Raw genomic sequence first — 21785 nt, forward strand, 5'->3', positions numbered from 1 at the left:
ACAGTTTCTTCTCCTCCGTGTCAGTATAGGGCACGTATTCATAAGAGCGTATTCTCGTAGCTTGATAATCTTTGAAGGATAAGGGAGCTCTCAGATTTTCATCTAAAATATCTTCATTTAAGGGATTTTTAACAACTTATATATTTTTAGGGGAATTTACCCATAAATTAAATTAATCCGTTAAGAGTGCTTTCACGCTAGCACTTTTTGTCCGCACCCGGGTTTGTTTGACGTTAGTGTTTGGTATCGTTTTCATAACATTCATTCGTCTGTGTGTATGTCTGTGTATCATGTACTGTACCTTGGTGACAAGCGGGACTGTGCCAAGGCAAGCACAGTGATAACATCTGCTTGTCTTCTTCAAAAGCAGCTTTTGCGTTATGTTCTGAACATTTATAATAGTTTTTTTGTGGCAGATGGACGCTAGTCACTTTCTAGATGTCCAAATCCAAAAGATTCAGTTAAAGCAGAATGGCCTTGATGTGTGGACATCTTTCTATTTTGGCAGCTTGTACACACAGCAGCAGCTCGATGACGCAAACGTTCCGTGGTTCAGAAGGAAAAAAGCTGGTGTGGAACACAAACGAGCCGAAAAAGTGGCAAGGGGGGACAATCGAACTTGGGTTCAGTCCAGCCAATTGAACCAAGTGTGAAAGCACCCTAAATTCAGCACAAAGTGCAAAGGCTACTATAACTTGAATGTTTGAGAGTTTTGAAATGTTTGAACTTTTTATTCAACTAAAAATTCAGAAAATGCTTATCATTGTTTCCACAAAACATTACTGTTTTCAGTATTGATATTAGTAAGAAAAATCTGAAACTCTTGCATTAATGCTCCTGATACTGTTCACACCAGACACGCAACGCGCGGATAAATCATGCTATTCGCGCGTAAATAGACATGTTAACATTTTAGTTTACTCGCTTTATTTCAAATCCGCTTCATTCGCACGTCAAATTCACTTCAGAACAGATGCATATTCGCGTGATGGGCAGGGCTTCTGTCTGCCCAGTTACTGTAGGTTCATTCCTAAATGGCTAACATGGGTTTTATAGAGAAAATAACTGTTTATATGCTTTATAAAGGCTAAAAAAAATAACAGTAAATGCTCACTGTGGATGTTAAAGGGAGCCTCAAGATATTACATTGAAATACAAAGGTGTATTTTATCAAAAAGTCAGCACTGCCTTGAAAATGAACAGTAACTGCAACTGGAAAATAAACCAAGCTTCTTTGTCACAGATCATAGATACCTTAATGTGTTCATAACGCTATTAAGATCAAATAAACAGTTTTAGCCTGTATATTGTTAATATTAAATAAACTCATGTAAGGGCATTGTGGCTCAGTTGTAAGCAATGTCGCCTCACAGCAAGAAGGTTGCTGTTTCGAGTCTCGAGTTCGCGTGGGTTTTTTTCTGGGTGCTCCAGTTTTCCCCACAATCCACAGACATGCAGTATAGGTGAATTGAATAAGCTAATTTGGCTGTAGTGAGAATGTATGGGTGTTTCCCAGTGTTGGGATGCAGCTGGAAGGGCATCAGCTGCATAAAACATATGCTGGATAAGTTGGTGGTTCATTCCACTGTGGTGACCCCTGATAAACAAAGAGACAAAGCCAAAGGAAAATAAATGAGTGAACTCAAGAAAGTGCTTTGATATAAATTTTTTGTGCTTCAGTTCGCAGTGCCCATCTCATTTAACAGTCCCAAAACTCAGTTCCCTTTTAATGTTAAACTGTAATGGTTAGCTGCTTTCAGGTTGACTGAGATTGTGTCAGGTCATATGCACCATTCTACGGAAAAAGGCAAATCTCTTAGCTGAGAAATGTACCGTCTCCGTTGATCATGTAATGGGTCACTGGTATTCATAAAGTCCTGTGTGCGTGTCATAAGCATTTCAGCATTGCAAGACTCCTATAATTGCTGTCTGTTTTACTTGCTTTCATTCTCCCCTTGTGTTCTACTTATCCCTTTTGCTCTCTCTTCTTCTCTCTTTCTCCATCTCGGTATAGTTGCGAAAACGCATCTGAATTAATGAAAGTGGTTTGATTTATTTCAAACGTGGCTCTTGAATAAGTGGCTCATTATCATGGTAAAGAGAATTGGTGACAGCTTGCAGTAAGACTCACTTATCTCCTCTCTCTTTTCCTCTTTCTCTCGTTCTCCTTATTGTTTCTGTCACTCTCCCCTCTGCCTTTGATCCGCTCGTTTGCTACGTTTTTTCGCCGATCCCTCCCCCGTTCTTTTTTTCCCCGTTCCCTTTATCGGCACTTTTCCCCCTTTTTTATATCTGTTTTGTCTGAATATTTCCTTGCACTGATTTCCTCTGGCTTTCATCTCCTCCCTCTGTCATCTCATCCCCCTCTTTCCCTTTTTTTTGTTTCCTCAGGTGGAATGAAAGAGCAGGATTTGATGTGTATAAAGCTGCATGGTGTGAATCGAATAGGGCTAAAGAAGATTATAGACTTCATTTACACCGCCAAACTCTCTCTCAACATGGAGAATCTTCAGGACACCCTTGAGGCTGCTAGCTTTCTCCAGATCCTGCCTGTCCTTGACTTCTGCAAAGTCTTTCTCATTTCTGGGGTAGGACACTGTTTCAAATGAGAGCACTTTTACTTTAGAAAGTTTGTTTGCAGCACTAATGCAAAGTTCGTTCTCCTTCTAAGGTGTCGTTGGACAACTGTGTGGAGGTGGGACGCATCGCCAATACTTACAACCTCACCGAAGTGGACAAATACGTCAACAACTTCATCCTGAAGAATTTTCCCTCCCTACTCGGCACCGGCGAGTTTGTCAAACTTCCGTTCGAGCGTCTAGCATTTGTTCTCTCCTCTAACAGTCTAAAACACTGCAGCGAATTGGACCTGTTTAAATCAGCGTGCCGCTGGTTACGCTATGAAGAAGGCCGCATGGAATACGCCGCCAAACTAATGCGCAATATTCGATTTCCTCTGATGAGTCCGACGGAACTTATAAACCACGTACAGACTGTCGATTTCATGCGTACGGACAATACTTGTGTTAACCTTTTATTAGAAGCCAGCAACTACCAGATGATGCCATACATGCAGCCGGTGATGCAGTCGGAACGGACTGCGATCCGTTCGGACAATACCCATTTAGTGACGCTAGGGGGTGTGCTACGGCAACAGCTGGTTGTTAGCAAAGAGCTGCGACTTTTTGACGAGAAAGCACATGAATGGAAGGCACTGGCACCCATGGATGCCCCGCGCTACCAGCATGGCATCGCAGTGATCGGGAACTTTTTGTATGTGGTCGGTGGACAGAGTAACTATGACACGAAAGGTAAAACGGCAGTGGATACCGTGTTTCGCTATGACCCCAGGTATAACAAGTGGATTCAGGTGGCATGTCTAAATGAGAAGAGGACCTTCTTTCATCTGAGCGCTCTCAAAGGATATCTATACGCTGTGGGCGGGAGGAACGCCGCAGGAGAACTGGGTGAGTCAGGAAGGGATTTTAGTGGCACAGCAGGGAACAGATTTCTAAGAGACATGCTGTGCTTCAATTGCTGACATGTTTTGTAAATATAACATTAAAGGGGAGGTTCACCCAAAATTAAGCCCTCATTTGCTCACCCTGGTGTTGTTTTAACACCACATTGCCTTCTTTTTGTTTTAAAACCACAAAAGGAGAATTTTTTACATTCAATTTGCACTTGCGTGTGATCATTGAATAGTTACCAGTGCAAATCTTTATTAAAAAAAGCTAAAGTATCAAATGTAAATGATTAAACAACTTGCTTTACAAACAGTTGTGTTTATGGCAATACTAAAAAAAATCTAAATAATACAATTAAGAAAATTCTAGTTTGCATCATCACACACCTTAATAAGCTGTTTTTACCACTGAAAATCAAGTGCTTGGAACCAGAAGTCTCCAATATGAACCAATAAGGTTCCAATGGCTGCGCCTGCTTGTACGTGAAATAATAAGGATGATACAATAGGATTCGGTAAAAACAAACCTACATTTCAATGTGCCATTTAACATAAAATCCTAACCTTGACCATTAGTCTTTAAGACTCTTTATTAGTATATCACTCAGATTCTAAAATCTTTGTGTCTTTAAAAAAAGTATATTAAATTCTTGTTGCTAATTACTGCCAAATGAATGTATGAGCAGTAGTAATTTTTTTTCAAACAGGTCATATAACATTAAAAGGTCTTATCATCAGGGTAAATAAATTACTAATCTGTGCATTTAAATTGAGTGCTTTCGAAGTACTAACTGTATGTTGATACCTCAAATTTTTCAAAATTTTTACATGCTTTTACAAGACAACAAATGTCTTGGTAATTTGTTGATATGTCTGGAGAAAGATTTGATTTGAACCTGAAGCTCCTGCAAGGTGGTTTGTTAGCAGTGCTGCCCCCTAATGTGTGTTGTTAATAGTGTCCATGGCTCTCAGCTTGGTACACAAAAAAATCATTTGCAAACAATTTAAATTTGTTGAATTTCAACAAATTAAATTTAGTAATGTTAGACTTAAATCATTAATTTAAATTCAGCCCAAATAATTTGTTTACAACCACTAAACTTAAAAAATGTTATTAAATCCAAGGAATCATTTTTGTTTCTTTGTTCAGTGTAGGTTGTCAATTGTTGCTTTACATCCCCTCCATCTTCAGAACTGTGCTTTACATTATGCAAGGTTAAAAAAAGGCAACACAGTCTATATTCAATACTGGTTAATATGCAGTCAGGAAAACATGGTTTGCATTGACCCATTATGTTTCAGTCTTGTGAATTGAATACTAAGAGCATAACATTAAAAATTGAAGTTACGGTGTAGCATAAGTAATGACAGATCATGTATTGGGACATCCATCTGAAGTGGATTATTGAAAAAGACAACTGCTTTATATTTGGTTTTGTTGGCTGGTTGTCGATTACATAGGGGCAGATCTGAATGTTTCAGAAGACTGGAGGAGTCTGGCAAATGTCACAGAAAGATTATGACATTTTGATGAAAAATGACAAATTGAATTTTAAAAAAGAAACATGTGGATGGAAAAAATTGTTCACAATCTAATAAAAAAGATACTGGGTGAATTTATGTCATGGCGACATTAATTTTGCATGAACAGTTGGTTAATCAGAACTGCCTAAAGGGAGAGATCATGAAAAAATGAAAATTAACTCACCATTTTCTCACCTTGCTGTGGTTTCAAACCTTTATTTTTCTTCTGTTGAATGCTGAAGAAACTATTTTGAAGAGAGCGGAACTACTGTAACCATTTGACATCCATTGTAGGACAAACAAATACTATTGAAATCAAAGGTTACTTGTTTTCCAAAATGTCTTAAATGTCTTATTTTTTGTTTAACAAAGGATATCAAGTCAAAAAGGTTTGGATAAAGTAAATAGTGTGTAATTTATGAATTTTCATTTTTGGATGAACTGTCCTTTTAATCTAGTAGGAGGAATTAAGTGTAAGCAGTACTTACAAAAACAAAAGGTTTTGCTTTCTTGAAACAATCCTATTCACATAAATCTGCAAAAATAATTAAAATTATTGCTACATAAGACATTGTATCAGCATTGACATCGCAATGTGTGCATCTGCAACGGTCACATTGCAGATTTAGAATGTTTAGTCTGTATCATAGTTTATCGGGCACCAGAGTTCTGGACACGTCATTGGAAAGTTCATTAATAATAGAGTGAAAGTTCATTAACATGTACATGTGTTTTAGGGTCTGTGTCTATGTAAGCACTTCAGGCTATTCAGGCACAAGAATTATAACATTTGTAGTGTTTAACATAAATTAATTGAATTTAGTTATTCATGCAATGAAGACTATACAGTGTTTTACAGATGATGGGATTCTTTAATTTCTATACTTGAATATTGAATCTCCAGATAACATAAAGCACGATTTATTTTATGTGTATCTTTTCTCAATTTTATTTATTGATAATTGTAATATTTGTATTATATTTTATGGATTTTACTTCTACTCTACATCCTATCAATTGAACTTTATAAATTATTTCTAAATAGAGATATTCAAGTCTAGGCATGGGCCAGTATAAGATTTTGACAGTATCCTTGGATAAAAAATATCACGGTTGTATGGGTTAGGGTGTTGTGATTACTGCTTTAAAATGCGTTCCTTTAAAATGCCTGCGTAAAAAAAGAAAGCTTTTTTCCTCTTTGAACACAATATATTTGATTTCAAGAAACATTTAAAATATTTTGGCTTTTTTTATTTTAAACATGTCAGGTTAAACAATTTAAATAAATCTCTAACTAACTATCTTCATTAGTTACACAGATTCCATAACAACTTGATGAAATAGTCATAAAAAAACACCTACAAATTTTTACATATACCTTGAGAACGGTATTACAGAAATTGTTTGCAGTTTCAGGACCTTGGCTTTTCCAAACCGCTGTTTACCTTGAAACCGTTTATCATCTTCCTATTCAAGTCATTTGTGGAAATTCATTCATTCATTTTCTTGGCGGTTTAGTCCATTTATTTATCCAGGGTCGCCACAGCGGAATGAACCGCCAACTTATTCAGCACATGTTTATGCAGTTGATGCCCTTCCAGCAACCCATCACTGGGAGACTCCCATACTCACTCACTCATACACAATGGACAATTTAGCTGACCCAATTCACCTACACCACATGTCTTTGGACTGTGGGGGAAACCGGAGCACCCGGAGGAAACCCACGCAAACTCCACTCAGAAATGCCAACTGACCCAGTTAAGGCTCGAACCAGCAACCTTCTTGCTGTGAGGCGGTCGTGCTACTCACTGCGCCACCGCGTCGCCCCTCCATTGAAATTATTCTTGCAATTTTATTTTTTTATACATGATTCACACCCTTACAAAAGCAATCCAACCAATCTAAATGAATGTTTTTTTTTACAAATAGAGCTATTCAAGCCATCTGGTGAAATTGTTTTCAAATTGCAATATACTGTATTTCACAACAAAACAAAAGATCGCCATTTCAGATTTCTTCAATATTGTGCAGCCCTAGTTCAGAAAATTTCCACTGAAAAAGATGTACTTTAGCTATTTATTGCTACTTTCTAAACAACAAGTTGTTGGTATTGCTGGTGTTTTTATAGTTGTTAGTAGTTGTGTTATTTTAGTGGTAAGTAGAGAAATGCTTGCAAATTTGAAAGTAAAAATAAAATGCAAATACATTTGCAAGCATTCCTCTCTATTTATTTATATCTCCCCTTTGTGGCTATTAATGGTATAGCAGTTATTGGGGTAATCTGATCAATCGCCATTAGATTAAAGTACAACATTAGACATTATTTAATAATCGTGACAGGCCTATACAGTCTGAACACATATACACATTCATTTCATTACTGTTTTCAAAAAAATCATGCATTTTATAGTTAAAGGATTTTGTCACTTTCAAAACCATGCAATTTGAAACAAATTTTTGGCAAAATGTTTTGCCGTTGTAACTGAAGCCAGTTTGTTGTCATTGTAATATCCACCCAGTTGTTCCAATGGAGGTGTCCACTGGTGGGTGAAGGTTCAATGCCTGTTCAGTCTTTCCATTGCACAATGTTGATTTACTTTAAATTTAACTCATATCTGACTCCAATTTGAATATTAGGTGGTTTAGTATATTAATATATTTATCTTTTGTTTTATCTGACTCCAATCATAAAACATTAAAGAGATTATATCAATATATTAATTTAGATAAATGTTTGAACCTTTTATCTTCACTCGTATCTATTACATTTGTTCATTCGGGTGCTCATGACGCTCAGAGAGATCGCCCCAGCCAATGGCGTTCCCTCGTGGTCACACTATTGTCAGTCTTGAATATTAAACAGAGGTAGATGACTACTACTTTTAGATGGCCGCCCCCATGCTTGCTCATTCCAAAGTATTTTTCATTGGTCCTTCTTAGATGTACACCCTTGAGTAAAGACAACATTATTTCCAATCAGAAGTTAGGGCCATTATTATAAATGTAACCGACTACTGTACTCTATAATAATTTTGGTTTAGCCAAGCCCATGGTTTCCCATATACACTTAATTTAGAATAACATTACTTTCAAACAAGGGTCGCGTACACTGTCTAGATTATTCGTGCAACTCCTTGTTGTCCTAGACGGAAGTTAACGCCCTTTCCACCTAAGTACACTTGAATCAATTTCAAGAGTCAGTCGGATCCCTAAAATACAATTAGTGTGCCCAATGCTCCATCTCAACTGGATTTTAGATCGTCTACTGACCTGACATAGGAAGTGCGGAAACAGGGATACAGCATAATCTACTAGAATGAATAATTACAGAGTAAGCAAAATATGTTCAAACACAACAATTTATTAGTCAGGTAAATGTGTATTATGCCAATTCATTCAGTCAATTCATAAACGACCAATAGAAGACATCAAATTTTCAAAGATAAATCCAAGATTAAAAGATGCATACCTGACTTCAAAATATACATAACATGGAACATGAAGTTCCACATTATGGGCTGATCTAGGTAACAGAATTGCGCCGAACATTTAGAAACTTTCCCTTAAGTAGTAAATCCAAGAATCCCCTCGAGGAAAGGGGTGGAATGCATTTGCATTTAGTGAAAGAGCTTCTGCCTATAGGAATGGCACACCCTTCACAGTGGTTCAAAAGATACCCAAAGTTTTATATGTATTGTTTTGATTGTCAATTTCTGAGGGAATGAGACCATTGTACCAGTCACACTGAGACATTTCAAATGATATCAAACATGATAGATAAAGTCACTTGGATTGATTTAGAACATTCAAACTTTGAAATGAGGATTCTGTATGAGTATAGTATGTAGAGAGAGTGGGTGAACTGGGATGCTTCAAATGTAAATGAAGGAATGGAGGGGAGCTGGTTTTCTTGCATCCCCACCTGGTGGGTTGTGGAGCCGATTGTCTCTGTGTTTTCAGCTCATATTTGAATTGTCAAAGACATCGAAGTATTTGTGATATCTCAAGTCTTACATCATTTGATATTTATTTGTTGATTGTAATTATTTACGCTTGAATGCAAATGCTTTCCCATAAGAGATATAGCAGTCCCTTTTTTCACCTCTGATTGTTCAGGCACATAAATATATGATACTCATTACAAATGAAATTAGATCACACGACAGAAGTCAGGGTGGAAAATGGCAGATGAGTGAGGAATCATTAGTGATGCGCATGGATGGAGCAACCGTGAAACTCAAAAGCAAATTGCCATTTGGAGCAAAAAGAGCTTTCAGCAGAGAATAGTAACAGTAGACAGGATTTATGTCAGTTTGCTGGAGACATACTCATGCAGCCCCTCTCGGTGGCTTTAAAAAAAAAAAAAGTCTCCTGCCTTTGGCACCGTTTGCTTCATAGTTATTATTCTAGCAGCTATGCTTGTATGAGCGGATCAGGCAAAGGTGGAGCTTAACCGGAGATGAAGGCTCTCACAGGGCGAATGACCCACTGGAACATGGGTAATTAAAATGCAGGAGCAGCTCCACATAGCAAAAGCAGAACAGCGGGACATGCTTGTGTCCACACACAAAAATGACCTTCCCGTCATCATTTCTCTTAACTATATGCACAAACACACAACCTTCCTTTATCACAGACCACACGAGGCCAATGATGGCTGTCACATTACTGAGCTTTGATAACACACACTCGGACACGCTCAGTTCCACAGCGAGAGGGAGAAAAGCACAAAATCATAATTGCATGCCTCTGTATATAATTTACATGCAGTCGCTCTGGCCTTTCTCATGTTTATCAGACGACGCTCCAGCCCCTAGCATTCAGTCGTCCAATTTTCTAAAGCAACCACCAGCTTGACGGTCAAGTGGAATTTATTGCTTTGAGTTTAATTCAATCTTTTTACCCTGTACTGTTTGAGGAGTCTGCCCGCTGTCTCATATCACGAGTAATATTCAGTGTGTGACTGGCTCGCAAACCGAAAATGCTAATATCCAGCAACCGGCTTTCTTCGTATTTGACTTACCCATCAGGATCCATCGGTCCATATTTATGAAAACGCATGACCTTATTTTTAAAATGTGCCTATGTGGGCTCATGAATATTTGGATATTAAGTGTGAATGCTTGCTGTGTGAGTGATATATCTGATCATAGATCATAGGACAGACTCTCAGTGGTGCTTTTTTTCCTCATTCATTATATAAAGGGTTTTTTAAGCTCAGAGAGTTGTAATTTTGGTTGCGGATCAGTCAGAACAGACAGAGGCTCTTCTGTAGTCGATCAACACTGGCAAACGAGCTGTCTGTGTTTATTAGTAGCGGTGGGAATCTTTTGCTACCTCCTAATTCCATTTGTACAAATGCTTAGATTTGATTCCAATTTTCTGTTTAGTTTTTTAGAGCTGTGGTGAAAAAAATGTATGAGAAATCAATTCTGCATCATTGCATGATATTTTCAAAATTCCAATTCTCGGCAGATTGTGCTGAGTGCTTCACAAACAGCCGAAAAATGCTTGTCTCTAATTCCTTACTAATACCACTTGAATCTAAAATGTATTATTATTATTATTATTATTATTATTATTATTATTAATAAAGTTAGGATTGGTTTAAACAAGTGTTTATAGTATTCATCTCAAGAGAAAAAAGCCAACTTAAATGACTCCAAATGCACGAGTGATTTTCCTTGCATTTGAGTATATGGTTAAAAACTAGCCTAGAGAAGGGATGCAATGGTTATAGATTTTGGTTCTACGATTATAGTCAGAAAAATAATCATGGCTTCATGGTTATCACTTTTGTTATGCATTCATTAATTTCAAGTGCTGCTCAGTACCCAATTAATACAGAATAAAGCACAAAATTACTATAAAAACTTTTTTTTTTAAGTAAGTGGGAAATTTGTTGGGCATTTAAACATAAGTAATAATTTTACACTGAAAATAAAGGACAGAACAATGAATTAATAAATAAATAAAAATAAGAATAAATTTTATGTGGTCGGCTCTTAGTTAATAGCCTCTGCCATAGTTAATCCAGTGTGTGCGCTTATTAGCCACAGTGCACAGTTTAAGCTCGAAACCTCAAACTAGCACACTGTTGGCATAACTTTTACCTGCAGCAGTTTTGTTTTGTGCAGAAACGCAGTGTTGAGAAGCCTTTATGATTAATTAAAGCACGATTAATAATGAAAGTTAATCGTTGCATTAATCAGTTAATCGTTGCATCTCTAGCGTAGATTGCCATGTGTGGTTTAAAAACCAAGCTCAGAATCGATTCAAGAGAGAATAGCATTCGCATTTAATCTACTTTTTAAATATTTTACTTTGCATCAAAACCTGAAATTTACTTTGTTTTGCATGAATTTTATTAGTTATTACAAGACAAATCTTATTGCAGTCATAATGACAACGTTTGTAATTTTGAAATTAAGCAGCGCAACCGTAAGACAAAACTAGTAAAAAGGACCTTGTTAAAAAAAACTGTTACAAAGAGAAATATGAATGATGTAAACTATAATGAAATAAGATGTCAAATGTATGTATTTTAATCGGTTTGCACCTATTGACTGGTAAAATAAAACAGAATCGGGTGACTTTATTTCGGCAACTGGTCAGTTTTTGGTTTCAGTTTGGCCAATCTCTGTCTGGATTCGCATAAAAACTGCACTACAGCAACTTTACACTATAAAGGAAATGTTAATAGAGATCAGAGAACAGATACAGCCAGAGAGAGAAATGCAGATCCTGATAGGCTTTTACAGTCTGAGCACAGGTGAAAGCAGCGCTACATAGAAATGCATGGATCTTAACCTTTATTTCTTTCATTATTTCGTGATTCCTTAATACCTTCAATATGAAATGCTGTATGGATCATATGCCTCACATTTTATGTAAACACTTCATCAACTATCAAGAGACATCAATAAACCAGCATTTAAACCAATAGTTCAATTCTGCTGCCCTCTGAGCCAACTTTTTGTGTACAGTTACATCAATGCTGTACATACAGAATCAGATAAAGTCTGAACAGAAAGTAAATTAGGGCTGGGCAATACTACAAGTCTTTTATCAGGATACAAGTCATCTTATGTCCTGATAATGATGTACATGTTGTACATAATGACGTATATCAAAATATAGTACAGTTTCTGTAATATAATCATTTAATAGTTTAAATGAAGACCACATGTGAAGTTTCTTTTTTTTACATTTTGAAGTATATACTCAAAAATATACTCGATTATATCTGAAATGATATTTCTCACATTATTGGGAACTTCAGGGCACGTCTGAATGTGAAAATGTAAAAAATTTAAAGTAAATATTAATAAAATTTGAAACCCTTTTCAAAAATGAATGATTACAGAACTTACATTAAAAAAGAAAACGCTTAATAAAATGCAAAGTCTAAACATTGCAACTTTCTCAGATTACTGTTACTCATGTTTCTGCTTGCATCACTGTAATGGCATGCAATATTGCACTCATATAAATGATGAAACACTATTAATGTAAACAATGCAGTTTGAGACCCCACAGAACAATTTTGTCCCTAGTACGTATATGTATCGTCATATTGCACTGCCCTAAACTGAATTGGGTTACGATTTCACCATCTCCAGTCTACTTGAGATAAAGAGCCCTGGATATTAATAATGCATCATCTGCCTATATCAGATCTCCTCTGTGTGATCTGATATGTGCGGACAGATACTTTTATAAAACTTAAGAAAAGCAGGTCTTCTGATTTCCAGAGATTAGATAAGAGAGACGTCTTCTCTGAATATTAAACAAGGTGAAGTAGAGGTGTCTGTGTGCAGGAGCGACTTTATTGCTTCATATCGCGTAAATGCCTCAGTTATATCTAGTAATGGTTTATATCTGTGGACAATAATAAGTGGAGAATATGGTTTTTCGTGTGCGCTAGTAATGCAAAAGAGGTGTAGAACTACTCCTATTTAGCTCTTTTACTGTAACCACACAAAATCAACTTTTAGTCTAGCCACTGTCAAGACCGTGTTTTTATCCCTAACTCAGTTTTTTCTCTTTTCTTGTCTTTCTCCAGCAACGGTAGAGTGTTATAACCCCAGAACAAATGAATGGACGTATGTGGCCAAAATGAGCGAGCCGCATTATGGACACGCAGGCACTGTTTACGGAGGATACATGTACATTTCAGGTAACTGTCACACACCTGTGTATTTGCTATCTGTGTGTGTATTACACTACCATTCAAATGTTTGAAGTCATTAAGATTATTTATGATCAGTCTCTTAAAGTTGCATTATGTAAGTTTGACACTCAGTGGTTAAACTAGGTATTGCACACCTGGTTTAAAACAAACGCAAGCAAAGGTTGCCAGATTGACGACACCAACAGCAGTGTGTCTAATTCTCGAGCCCTAAAGCTGATTTAAAACATGCTCTAAAGAAAAGCAACGACATGCGATAGAAGGAATATGTTCCTTTTTAAAAGGAGCTGAAGTTTCTATTTTAGAAACGGCTTCCATTTCCTGCAGCTGAACAACAGAAAACTGACAATGATTATCCCAGGTACATCTCATGTTCTTTATTCAGTGTTAAATGCTAACAATGTGAGTTTGAATATCATTTGACATGACATTTATTGCCATATACTGAAAGGAGCAGAAGATAGTTCACCTCAGATCTTAAAAATAGAATAAACCATTTGAATTTGAACTTTAGAATTGTGACTCAGTGCAAACCAACACATATGAGTGATTCAGCATCTACATTTAAAAATGTTAAAGAGGTTTAATATGTATTAATTAGAATATAAACCTTAACATTTAGTTATACAGTAAATGCACTATTCTGTGCTTCTAAATGGTTGTATCTAAATTTCTGGCGTGTTTCGTCTGGTACAAACAGCCAAATTGCTTATCACTGCAAATCTCGTCATGTAGGGTGTTGTTAGGACACAGGGTTTCAATGCAATCTGCTCACCTAATGTTTACGCTCAAAATATTGATAATATTTGCTAAATAATAACCAACTCGTATGGAACTCTGAATCTGCATCTCATTTCGGAGTCTGCTGCTGTCCACCTGAGGTCACATTTCGATCGTGGATGCACATTTTGAGAGCCTTCCTTACTGAATGATTCAAATACACTGTTTTCCACCAAGGCAACCAGGGGTGCTGAAATATAACTAAACTGACATCGGCTGGTGAAAAGAACCAAAACAAAGACAGTCGTTCCGGCACGTAACGCACATTTTCAAAACAAAATATTTGACTTTAGTATTCTTTTCCAAGAAGAATGTTTACTTGACATGTTTCTTAAGTATCTGCAAGCATATTATGGTATTGTTATGCTTTAGAAGAGAAAAAAAAAACTTACAGCACCTTTAAAATTATTTTTTAAAAGTCATCTTCAAAGGCATGTTTTTGTTTATTTGTTTTTTTTTTAGAAATCAATCCAAGAGAAACATTTCTCATCATTAGTATTGATAACAGTTGGACTGCCTAATGTTTTTGTTGAAAATGTTAAACTTTATTTTTTAGCATTGTTTAGGATAAATGTAAAAACAAAAGTCTTTAATAAAACTGAATAGTTGTTCAATAAAATATTACTTTCTTTAATAATATATATTAATATATATTATCAACCCCAAAATCTTTGAATAGTAGTGTACAATGTGCAGACATGGGCAAAGTTGTTGGTACGCTTCCACTGAATACAGAAGAACTACAGTGGTCACTGAAATATATTAAAACTGAAAAAAGTCATGATTAATTAAAAATTACTGAAAATAAACTACTGAAAATCAGATATGACTTTCGATTTGCTGGTCAACAGAGGCATTGAAAAAAGAAAACTAATAAAACTGGCCTAGACAAAATTAACAGATACCAACAATTTAGTCCTCTTCTGTATATCAGTTAATATACAAACCTGATTAAAAGAAAAAAACTGAAATAATTGATGACCACCACAAAAAAAAAAAACAACAACAAACAAATCACAGGCTCTTGAATCAGTTGAGATTTGATTTGTCTCTTGTTCATGTTTTGTGTTTTTCATTTCATATAATTAAAAAGAATTACACAAAGCAGCACAATTCATCTTTAATGTGCACGTAAATGAGAGAACAAGTCAAATTTAGTCACAAACACACGTCCTCATTCTCCAACAGATTTTCACAGATCAGGTAGCTGGTAAGGTGTTGCTAACGGGAAGAGAAATATCTGGAGGGTGAGAATGAGATGTTCTCACCACACGCACACACACACACACACACACACACACACACACAAACACTGATTCTCTAAAAGATCTGTATTTTTCCTTCGTCACACAAACACACTTTCAGACTGCAATGAATTAACTTTTCTGAATAGAGGAACACACACACTCACTCACTGGGTGTTAACCTGCCCGGTGCGGGGTTGTTTGCGTCACATGCTCACTTTACAGGATTGCAGCTCAAATCCTCCTTTATGGAGATGAGTACTACTTTCACTAGAAATGATGAACAGAGAGAGAGAGAGAGAGAGAGAGAAAGAGAGAGAGATGTGGTGATGATATGAATCCGAGAAGTGTGTTTCTGTGTGATAATGAACATTTGAGGTATGTAGGAGGAGTGTGATCTCTCTCACACACACGTACGTGTATAGCAAGCTGTGATAATGCTGCTGTAGGCTTTCTGTTTTTTGCTCCCACACACACACATTTACTTCTCCATACATTAGCGTTTATCTTTTACGGAAGTGTGAGAAGGAAAATTCTCATTCAACCCTCCAGCAACCTTTATATAATGTGCTGAACTTCTCAACATGATGTGCTTGTGGTGTGTTTCTACTGCAGGCAGGAATAGACTGTCCATGTTTCCAAATGCACTCAGAGTTATTTCGCAAGTTCGTTAGAAACCATTAAAAAAAATTTTGGATGTCCGTAGTGTAATATTAATAACAGCATGCGTTTAGAAAATAGATTTCCATTGGATGTTGTTGATCTTACTGTACATAATCCATGCATTTTTATTTGTCTCATTTCTGTTTGTAGTCAAATTTGTTTTAAATTCAAATTTGAACTCAAATTTAAAATGTATATTTTGTGCTCAAATACAAGTTGTCCTAAATTGATGTTTGTTTTTATATAAAAAGAAAATATATTTAATCATATATATACACATATATATATATATATATATATATATATATATATATATATATATATATATATATATATATATATATATATATATATATATATATATATATATATATCAAAGTAATATGTTTAAGTTATAATACAAAATTTGGGTAACAATGTCCATATATTTATTATTAAAAACTGACCGCCCGAGTAGGGTCTGTCTGCGGGAGAGGTGTCTGGATGCAGACCTGGTGCAGTGCAATCTGAGCTGCATCCAATGCTTTTTAATGGGCTTACCTAACCCCACCCTTAACCCTACCCGTCACCGTGACATCACTAGCTCCATTGAGTCCATTGTGTCTGACATTGCATCGCTGAGTGATGCAATCTCAGCTTGCATCATAAAGGCTGCATCCAGGTACTATTGGTCTGCGGACTGCAAGACGGGCATAACATGAAAGGGGGAAACTTGTAGTAGAGGCTTAACTTGAAGTTATCGAGACCCAAATGTGAAAACAAAGTTGTTGGCAAGATGGAGCTGTACCCATCAGTTATTAACGTCTACACCTACTCCACACCTAAACCCATCGTCGCAGTTATTATCGTCTACACCTACCAAAATTCTAATTCTAACCTAACCATCACAGTTATTAACTTCTACACCTACCACAACCCTAAACCCAACCATCAGAGTTATTAACATCTACACCTACCACAACCCTAATCCCAACCATCACAGTTATTAAAGTCTACTGCTACGCCAAACCTAAACACAACCATCACAGTTATTAATGTCTACACCTACCACAACCCTTAACCAAACTATAATTGTTATTAAAGTCTACAGCTACCCCAAACCTAAACACAACCATCACAGTTATTAACATATACACCTATTTTACTGTGCACGTACAGTCATGAGTTGTGGAGGCTTTCATGCTTGACGCACTCCCCAATGTGTTGTTATTTGCAACCACAGGGGACTAACTGTAATAACAAAATGGATGAAGAAGACAGCAAAGTGGAGTTGCTAAATGGATGAATAATATAATAATGTATCAGATGAATAATTGTGGATAAATTTGGAGAAAATGCATGTAAACATTTCCTGTAAATGTTCTCTGTTATGTATTTCCGCCATCTTGCCATCACCATCTCATTGTGGCATCTCGCATGGTTAAATGGAATCTCGATAACTGCAAGTTACGTCTACACTACAAGTTATACTGTACCTCTTCATGTTACGCCCCTGTCTTGCAATACACTTGGATCTTTCGCTAACTTCTAAAGTACTTAAATGAATATATGAAACAATTTGTGCTCCGTGCAATAAACCTTTAAAAAAAAATGTATCACAACAAACAAAAACGTATTTTAATCTGACCAAGAGTCATATCTCTGAATAAATAAATGCTCTAAATAACAATATTTTTATTTGAGATTTGGAATCAGATGTTTTGAGAAAACCAATATTAACACTTTACTCAAACCCAAACATATTAAATCCAGTATATCCAGAGAGACTTTGTATGAACCCAATGATATGAACATGAGTATGTATATGTATATGTATATAAATGTCTATATATATATATATGTATATAAATGTCTATATATATGTATATATATATATATATATATATATATATATATATCTATGATCTGTTAATATTATATTCTCTTTTACATTATTCACCATTTTCCCCGTGCTAAATATACTGTTTCACTTATAAATGTCACATAGAGGTTAAGTGTTTTCTGTAATTTGACATTTATAATGGCATAGAATGTGCAAAACACAACAACACTCATTTCAGTCAGTGACGTTTCAGTAGTTTTAATAGCCTTTGTAAATAATTCACTTGTAATTACACAAATTATGAACCCCCTCCTTCATCTCATGGTGTCGCTCTGTTCTGCCTGGAGCCTCATGTAGTTATTCATGCATGAGTGTGTGTTGCTGGTGATGTACATGCACACATTTACATTGATTCTTACACTTTTCTCCTCCACCCACGCTCTTTCTCTGGAGTATTTTTGGAAGTGCTGATCTTTTTGTTTTTACTCTGGTGTCTGTGTCCTTTCTCTCTCTCTCTCTCTCTCTCTCTCTCTCTCTCTCTCTCTCTCTCTCTCTCTCTCTCTCTCTCTCTCTCAGTTATATAGGTCATGAAGCAGCGGAGTATTAAGCTCTGCACTCACATGAGCGATGGTTTGCATGCATGAAACCGCTTCATGCTATGTGCTGCCTCATGCTTTGTTCTGTCTCCATCTCTCTTCGTGTGTGTTTAGACCTTCTCCTCCTTTTCTTTTACTTTGTTTCGCTCCAAAGAATTTGAGAGTTAGAACTTGAAGCTGTGTGTTTTGTGAGTGAATCATTCTCTTATTTTAGTAAAGGGAAGAATGGATGGATGGATGAGTGGAGAGTTAGAGGGCAAAACCAGGATGGATGGAGAGAGAGAGGGAGGAAGAGGAGGGAGGGTCTGGTTGGCTGATGCCCAGGTGCCTGATGGGATGGTTCTCTTTATTTTCAGCCCTCCCTGTAGACATGTCCTGTTTTATTTTTCCTCTTGTCTTTTTCCTCCTCTTTCCTTTCTAGTTCGCTTTCCGTGAGCACGCAGACCTGGTTGTGTGTTTACTTTGTGTGTTTTGGAAGATGCATTATTCAATATTAACCCTTTCCTCAGCAGACCTTGAGTGTGCGCGCGATGCATTATTCATTCTTTGTTGTATATCGAATGCTTCCAGAAATGGGTGTCCATTTCTGCAGAGAAAGTGATGCAAACTCTCCGTGCGGTTTGTTGTGCAGGTGGAATCACCCACGACACCTTCCAGAAGGAGCTCATGTGCTTTGACCCGGACGCTGATAAGTGGACTCAGAAGGCACCAATGACCACTGTGCGTGGCCTGCACTGCATGTGCACAGTGGGCGACCGGCTCTACGTCATTGGCGGAAACCACTTCCGGGGCACCAGCGACTACGATGACGTGCTGAGCTGCGAGTATTACAGTCCTGCTCTGGACCTGTGGACGCCAATCGCAGCTATGCTTCGTGGTCAGAGTGACGTCGGTGTGGCAGTGTTCGAGAACAAGATCTACGTAGTAGGTGGATATTCGTGGAATAACCGCTGCATGGTTGAGATCGTCCAGAAGTATGACCCCGAGAAGGACGAATGGCACAAAGTGTTTGACCTGCCTGAATCTTTGGGCGGCATCAGGGCCTGCACGCTGACAGTGTTTCCCCCAGAGGACCTTTCTCTTGCTGGGTCACCCAGCCGAGAGTCTCCGCTGTCGGCTCCTTGAGAATGATGGAGGGAGAGTGAGAGAGACCGAGGAATAAAATGGACGGATTAATTGCTTGATTGATTGACAGACAGATGTGTTGTTGAATCGCACCCCAGTCTCTCTCGTTCTCTCTCTTTCTTTCTCTTCTCTCTCTCTCTCTCTCTGTCCCCACAGGAAAAGACAATGTTTGCACTCCCCACTGATATACGTTTTACTGGTGTCTGTGGTGAAACCCCGTCCCTTCCCTCAAACGATTCCACTTCTCTTCCTCATCCCTCCTGAGAGCCGATGCTGAAGGTCCTTCCACCCCCCGTCGCCACCTCGATGAGAAAGAAAAATGGAAGCACTCCCAGGGTTGGGCGTAACTACATGTTAACACTGCATTTCGGGGGCTTTGTTTAGTCTTTTTTGGCAGGAATAACTTTGACTTGAACAACAAATGACTTTGCAATTCAACTTTTCTACCTGAGGTCTCCAGAGTTTTGCTATGAAGACTGTACATTTCCCCCCCAATCCCACCTATTCTGAGGACTCCTGCCCCCTCACTGTTCTCTCCCTCCGTTATGCCTGCTCATCTTTCACCCTCTGCCCAGGTTTTTTACCCTCATTCTCTTGTCTCTCTCAGGGGGTTAGTTGACCTTTGACCACAGGATGAGGAAAACAGTTTTTAAACTCAGGGGTTGACCTGCCCCCCATCCCTCCCTGCCTAACTGAAACTTCATTTCTCTACTCCTGCTGTTGTTATGAACCATTAACAGAATTGTGTTTTCTAAATTTAATAAACGAGATTTTGAGAAAAAGAAATGTCATTGTGCTCTTTTGATTTTGGTTTTATATTCACGTGGCTTGTTATTCAAAATGCAGAATGGCCTTGAGTGTCACATTGTTTGTTTTCAAAGCTTGCTGCACACTTGTGTATTTCAACAGCCTTGCAGACCAATCAGCATTCAGGACCTGAATAATGCATTTTATAATCAACAACTCACTTCAGCCGTAATTATAAGGGTCTGTCTTCTATTGGGCTTAAGTGGACCACACAGGGGCACCAAGGCTTCCTGAAGATTTTGATTCAGTTCAAAATATATTGTGCGACCATAATATATATATATATATATATATATATATATATATATATATATATATATATATATATATATATATATATTATATATTTATATATTTATATATATATATATATTTATATATTTATTTATATATATATATATATATATATATATATATATATATATATATATATATATATATTTTTTTTTTTTTTTGCATTTTAACTATAAACTTATACATACCATTTTATTGTACTTACTAGCACAATGTATTTCCTGTAAATGCTAAAGAGATTTTGAAGAATGCAAGTGTGTGCAGAGCCTTACAATGTAGTTGTACACAATGTCATTCTGGTGCTTGTATATTTAAATGGGTATCGATATGTTAAATGCATTGTTTTACACAAATATATTGATGGGACGGTGATGGGACTTTGCATTTTCACTCTAACACATGGCAACAAAAGTGAATATTATAAGTATTGGCGTGATTTAAATCGCTGTAAGTGGGTAAACTTTTATTTATTTATCTGCCATGGACCTAAAAATATCATTTATAATCTGATATAAAATAGACAGACTATATTAAGAAAAATGTCCAAAAATGACAATAAATCACTCTTGCTCTTTGTATATTCGTAATTCTTTTTTTGCCATGTCACATCATAGGACATTTAAGGTATGGTTTATAAAAATTAAAAAGAATTGACAAAGTTCATGACACCTTACATTTTTAATAGCATCTGATTTCAACCTACATACAATTTTTTTATCTTCAATAATGTGCTTTACAAAAAAAATTGGTCAACTACACACACACACACACACACACATAAATATATATGATAGAAAAGTAACATAAGCTGCAAAGTTTCTTACAATGATCAATGATGGCATGGTCTAAAGATCCTGTTGTGTACATGAAACTTTAGTAATATAATATAATATAATTTTAAATTAATGTTTTTAAAATATATATGTATGCATGTATACATTTATATATATATATATATATATATATATATATATATATATATATATATATATATATATATATATATATATATATATATATATATATTATATATATATATATATATTTATATATATACATACATACATACATACATACATACATACATACATATATATATATATATATATATATATATATATATATATATATATATATATATATATATATATAATATTTCTTTTTTTTTCATAAAATTCAATAAGAAAATAAGAACTAATTCTCACACAAAGTCTTATCAAAGTTTCTCAGAATGTTGGTCATTTTCATATCTAATGTTTGTTTAAAGCCT

The 21785-nt window shown here is 36.3% G+C and overlaps 1 protein-coding gene across 10 annotated transcripts in view; it reads left to right on the forward strand.

The window, feature by feature from the left end:
- Positions 1-20200, forward strand: part of klhl13 (kelch-like family member 13) — a 93928-nt gene extending 73728 nt beyond the window's left edge. For all 10 annotated transcript variants that reach the window (XM_087251285.1, XM_087251290.1, XM_087251287.1 and 7 more), the window contains 4 exon segments: positions 2392-2588; positions 2672-3467; positions 13059-13172; positions 18921-20200. In XM_087251285.1, coding sequence (XP_087107411.1) covers positions 2392-2588; positions 2672-3467; positions 13059-13172; positions 18921-19414 — 1601 coding nt within the window. In that variant the 3' untranslated portion in view covers positions 19415-20200.
- The last annotated feature ends 1585 nt before the right edge of the window (positions 20201-21785 follow it).

The sequence above is a fragment of the Danio rerio genome, chromosome 5, assembly GCF_052040795.2.
Source record: "Danio rerio strain M-AB ecotype USA chromosome 5, GRCz13ab, whole genome shotgun sequence".
Lineage (NCBI taxonomy): Eukaryota > Metazoa > Chordata > Actinopteri > Cypriniformes > Danionidae > Danio > Danio rerio.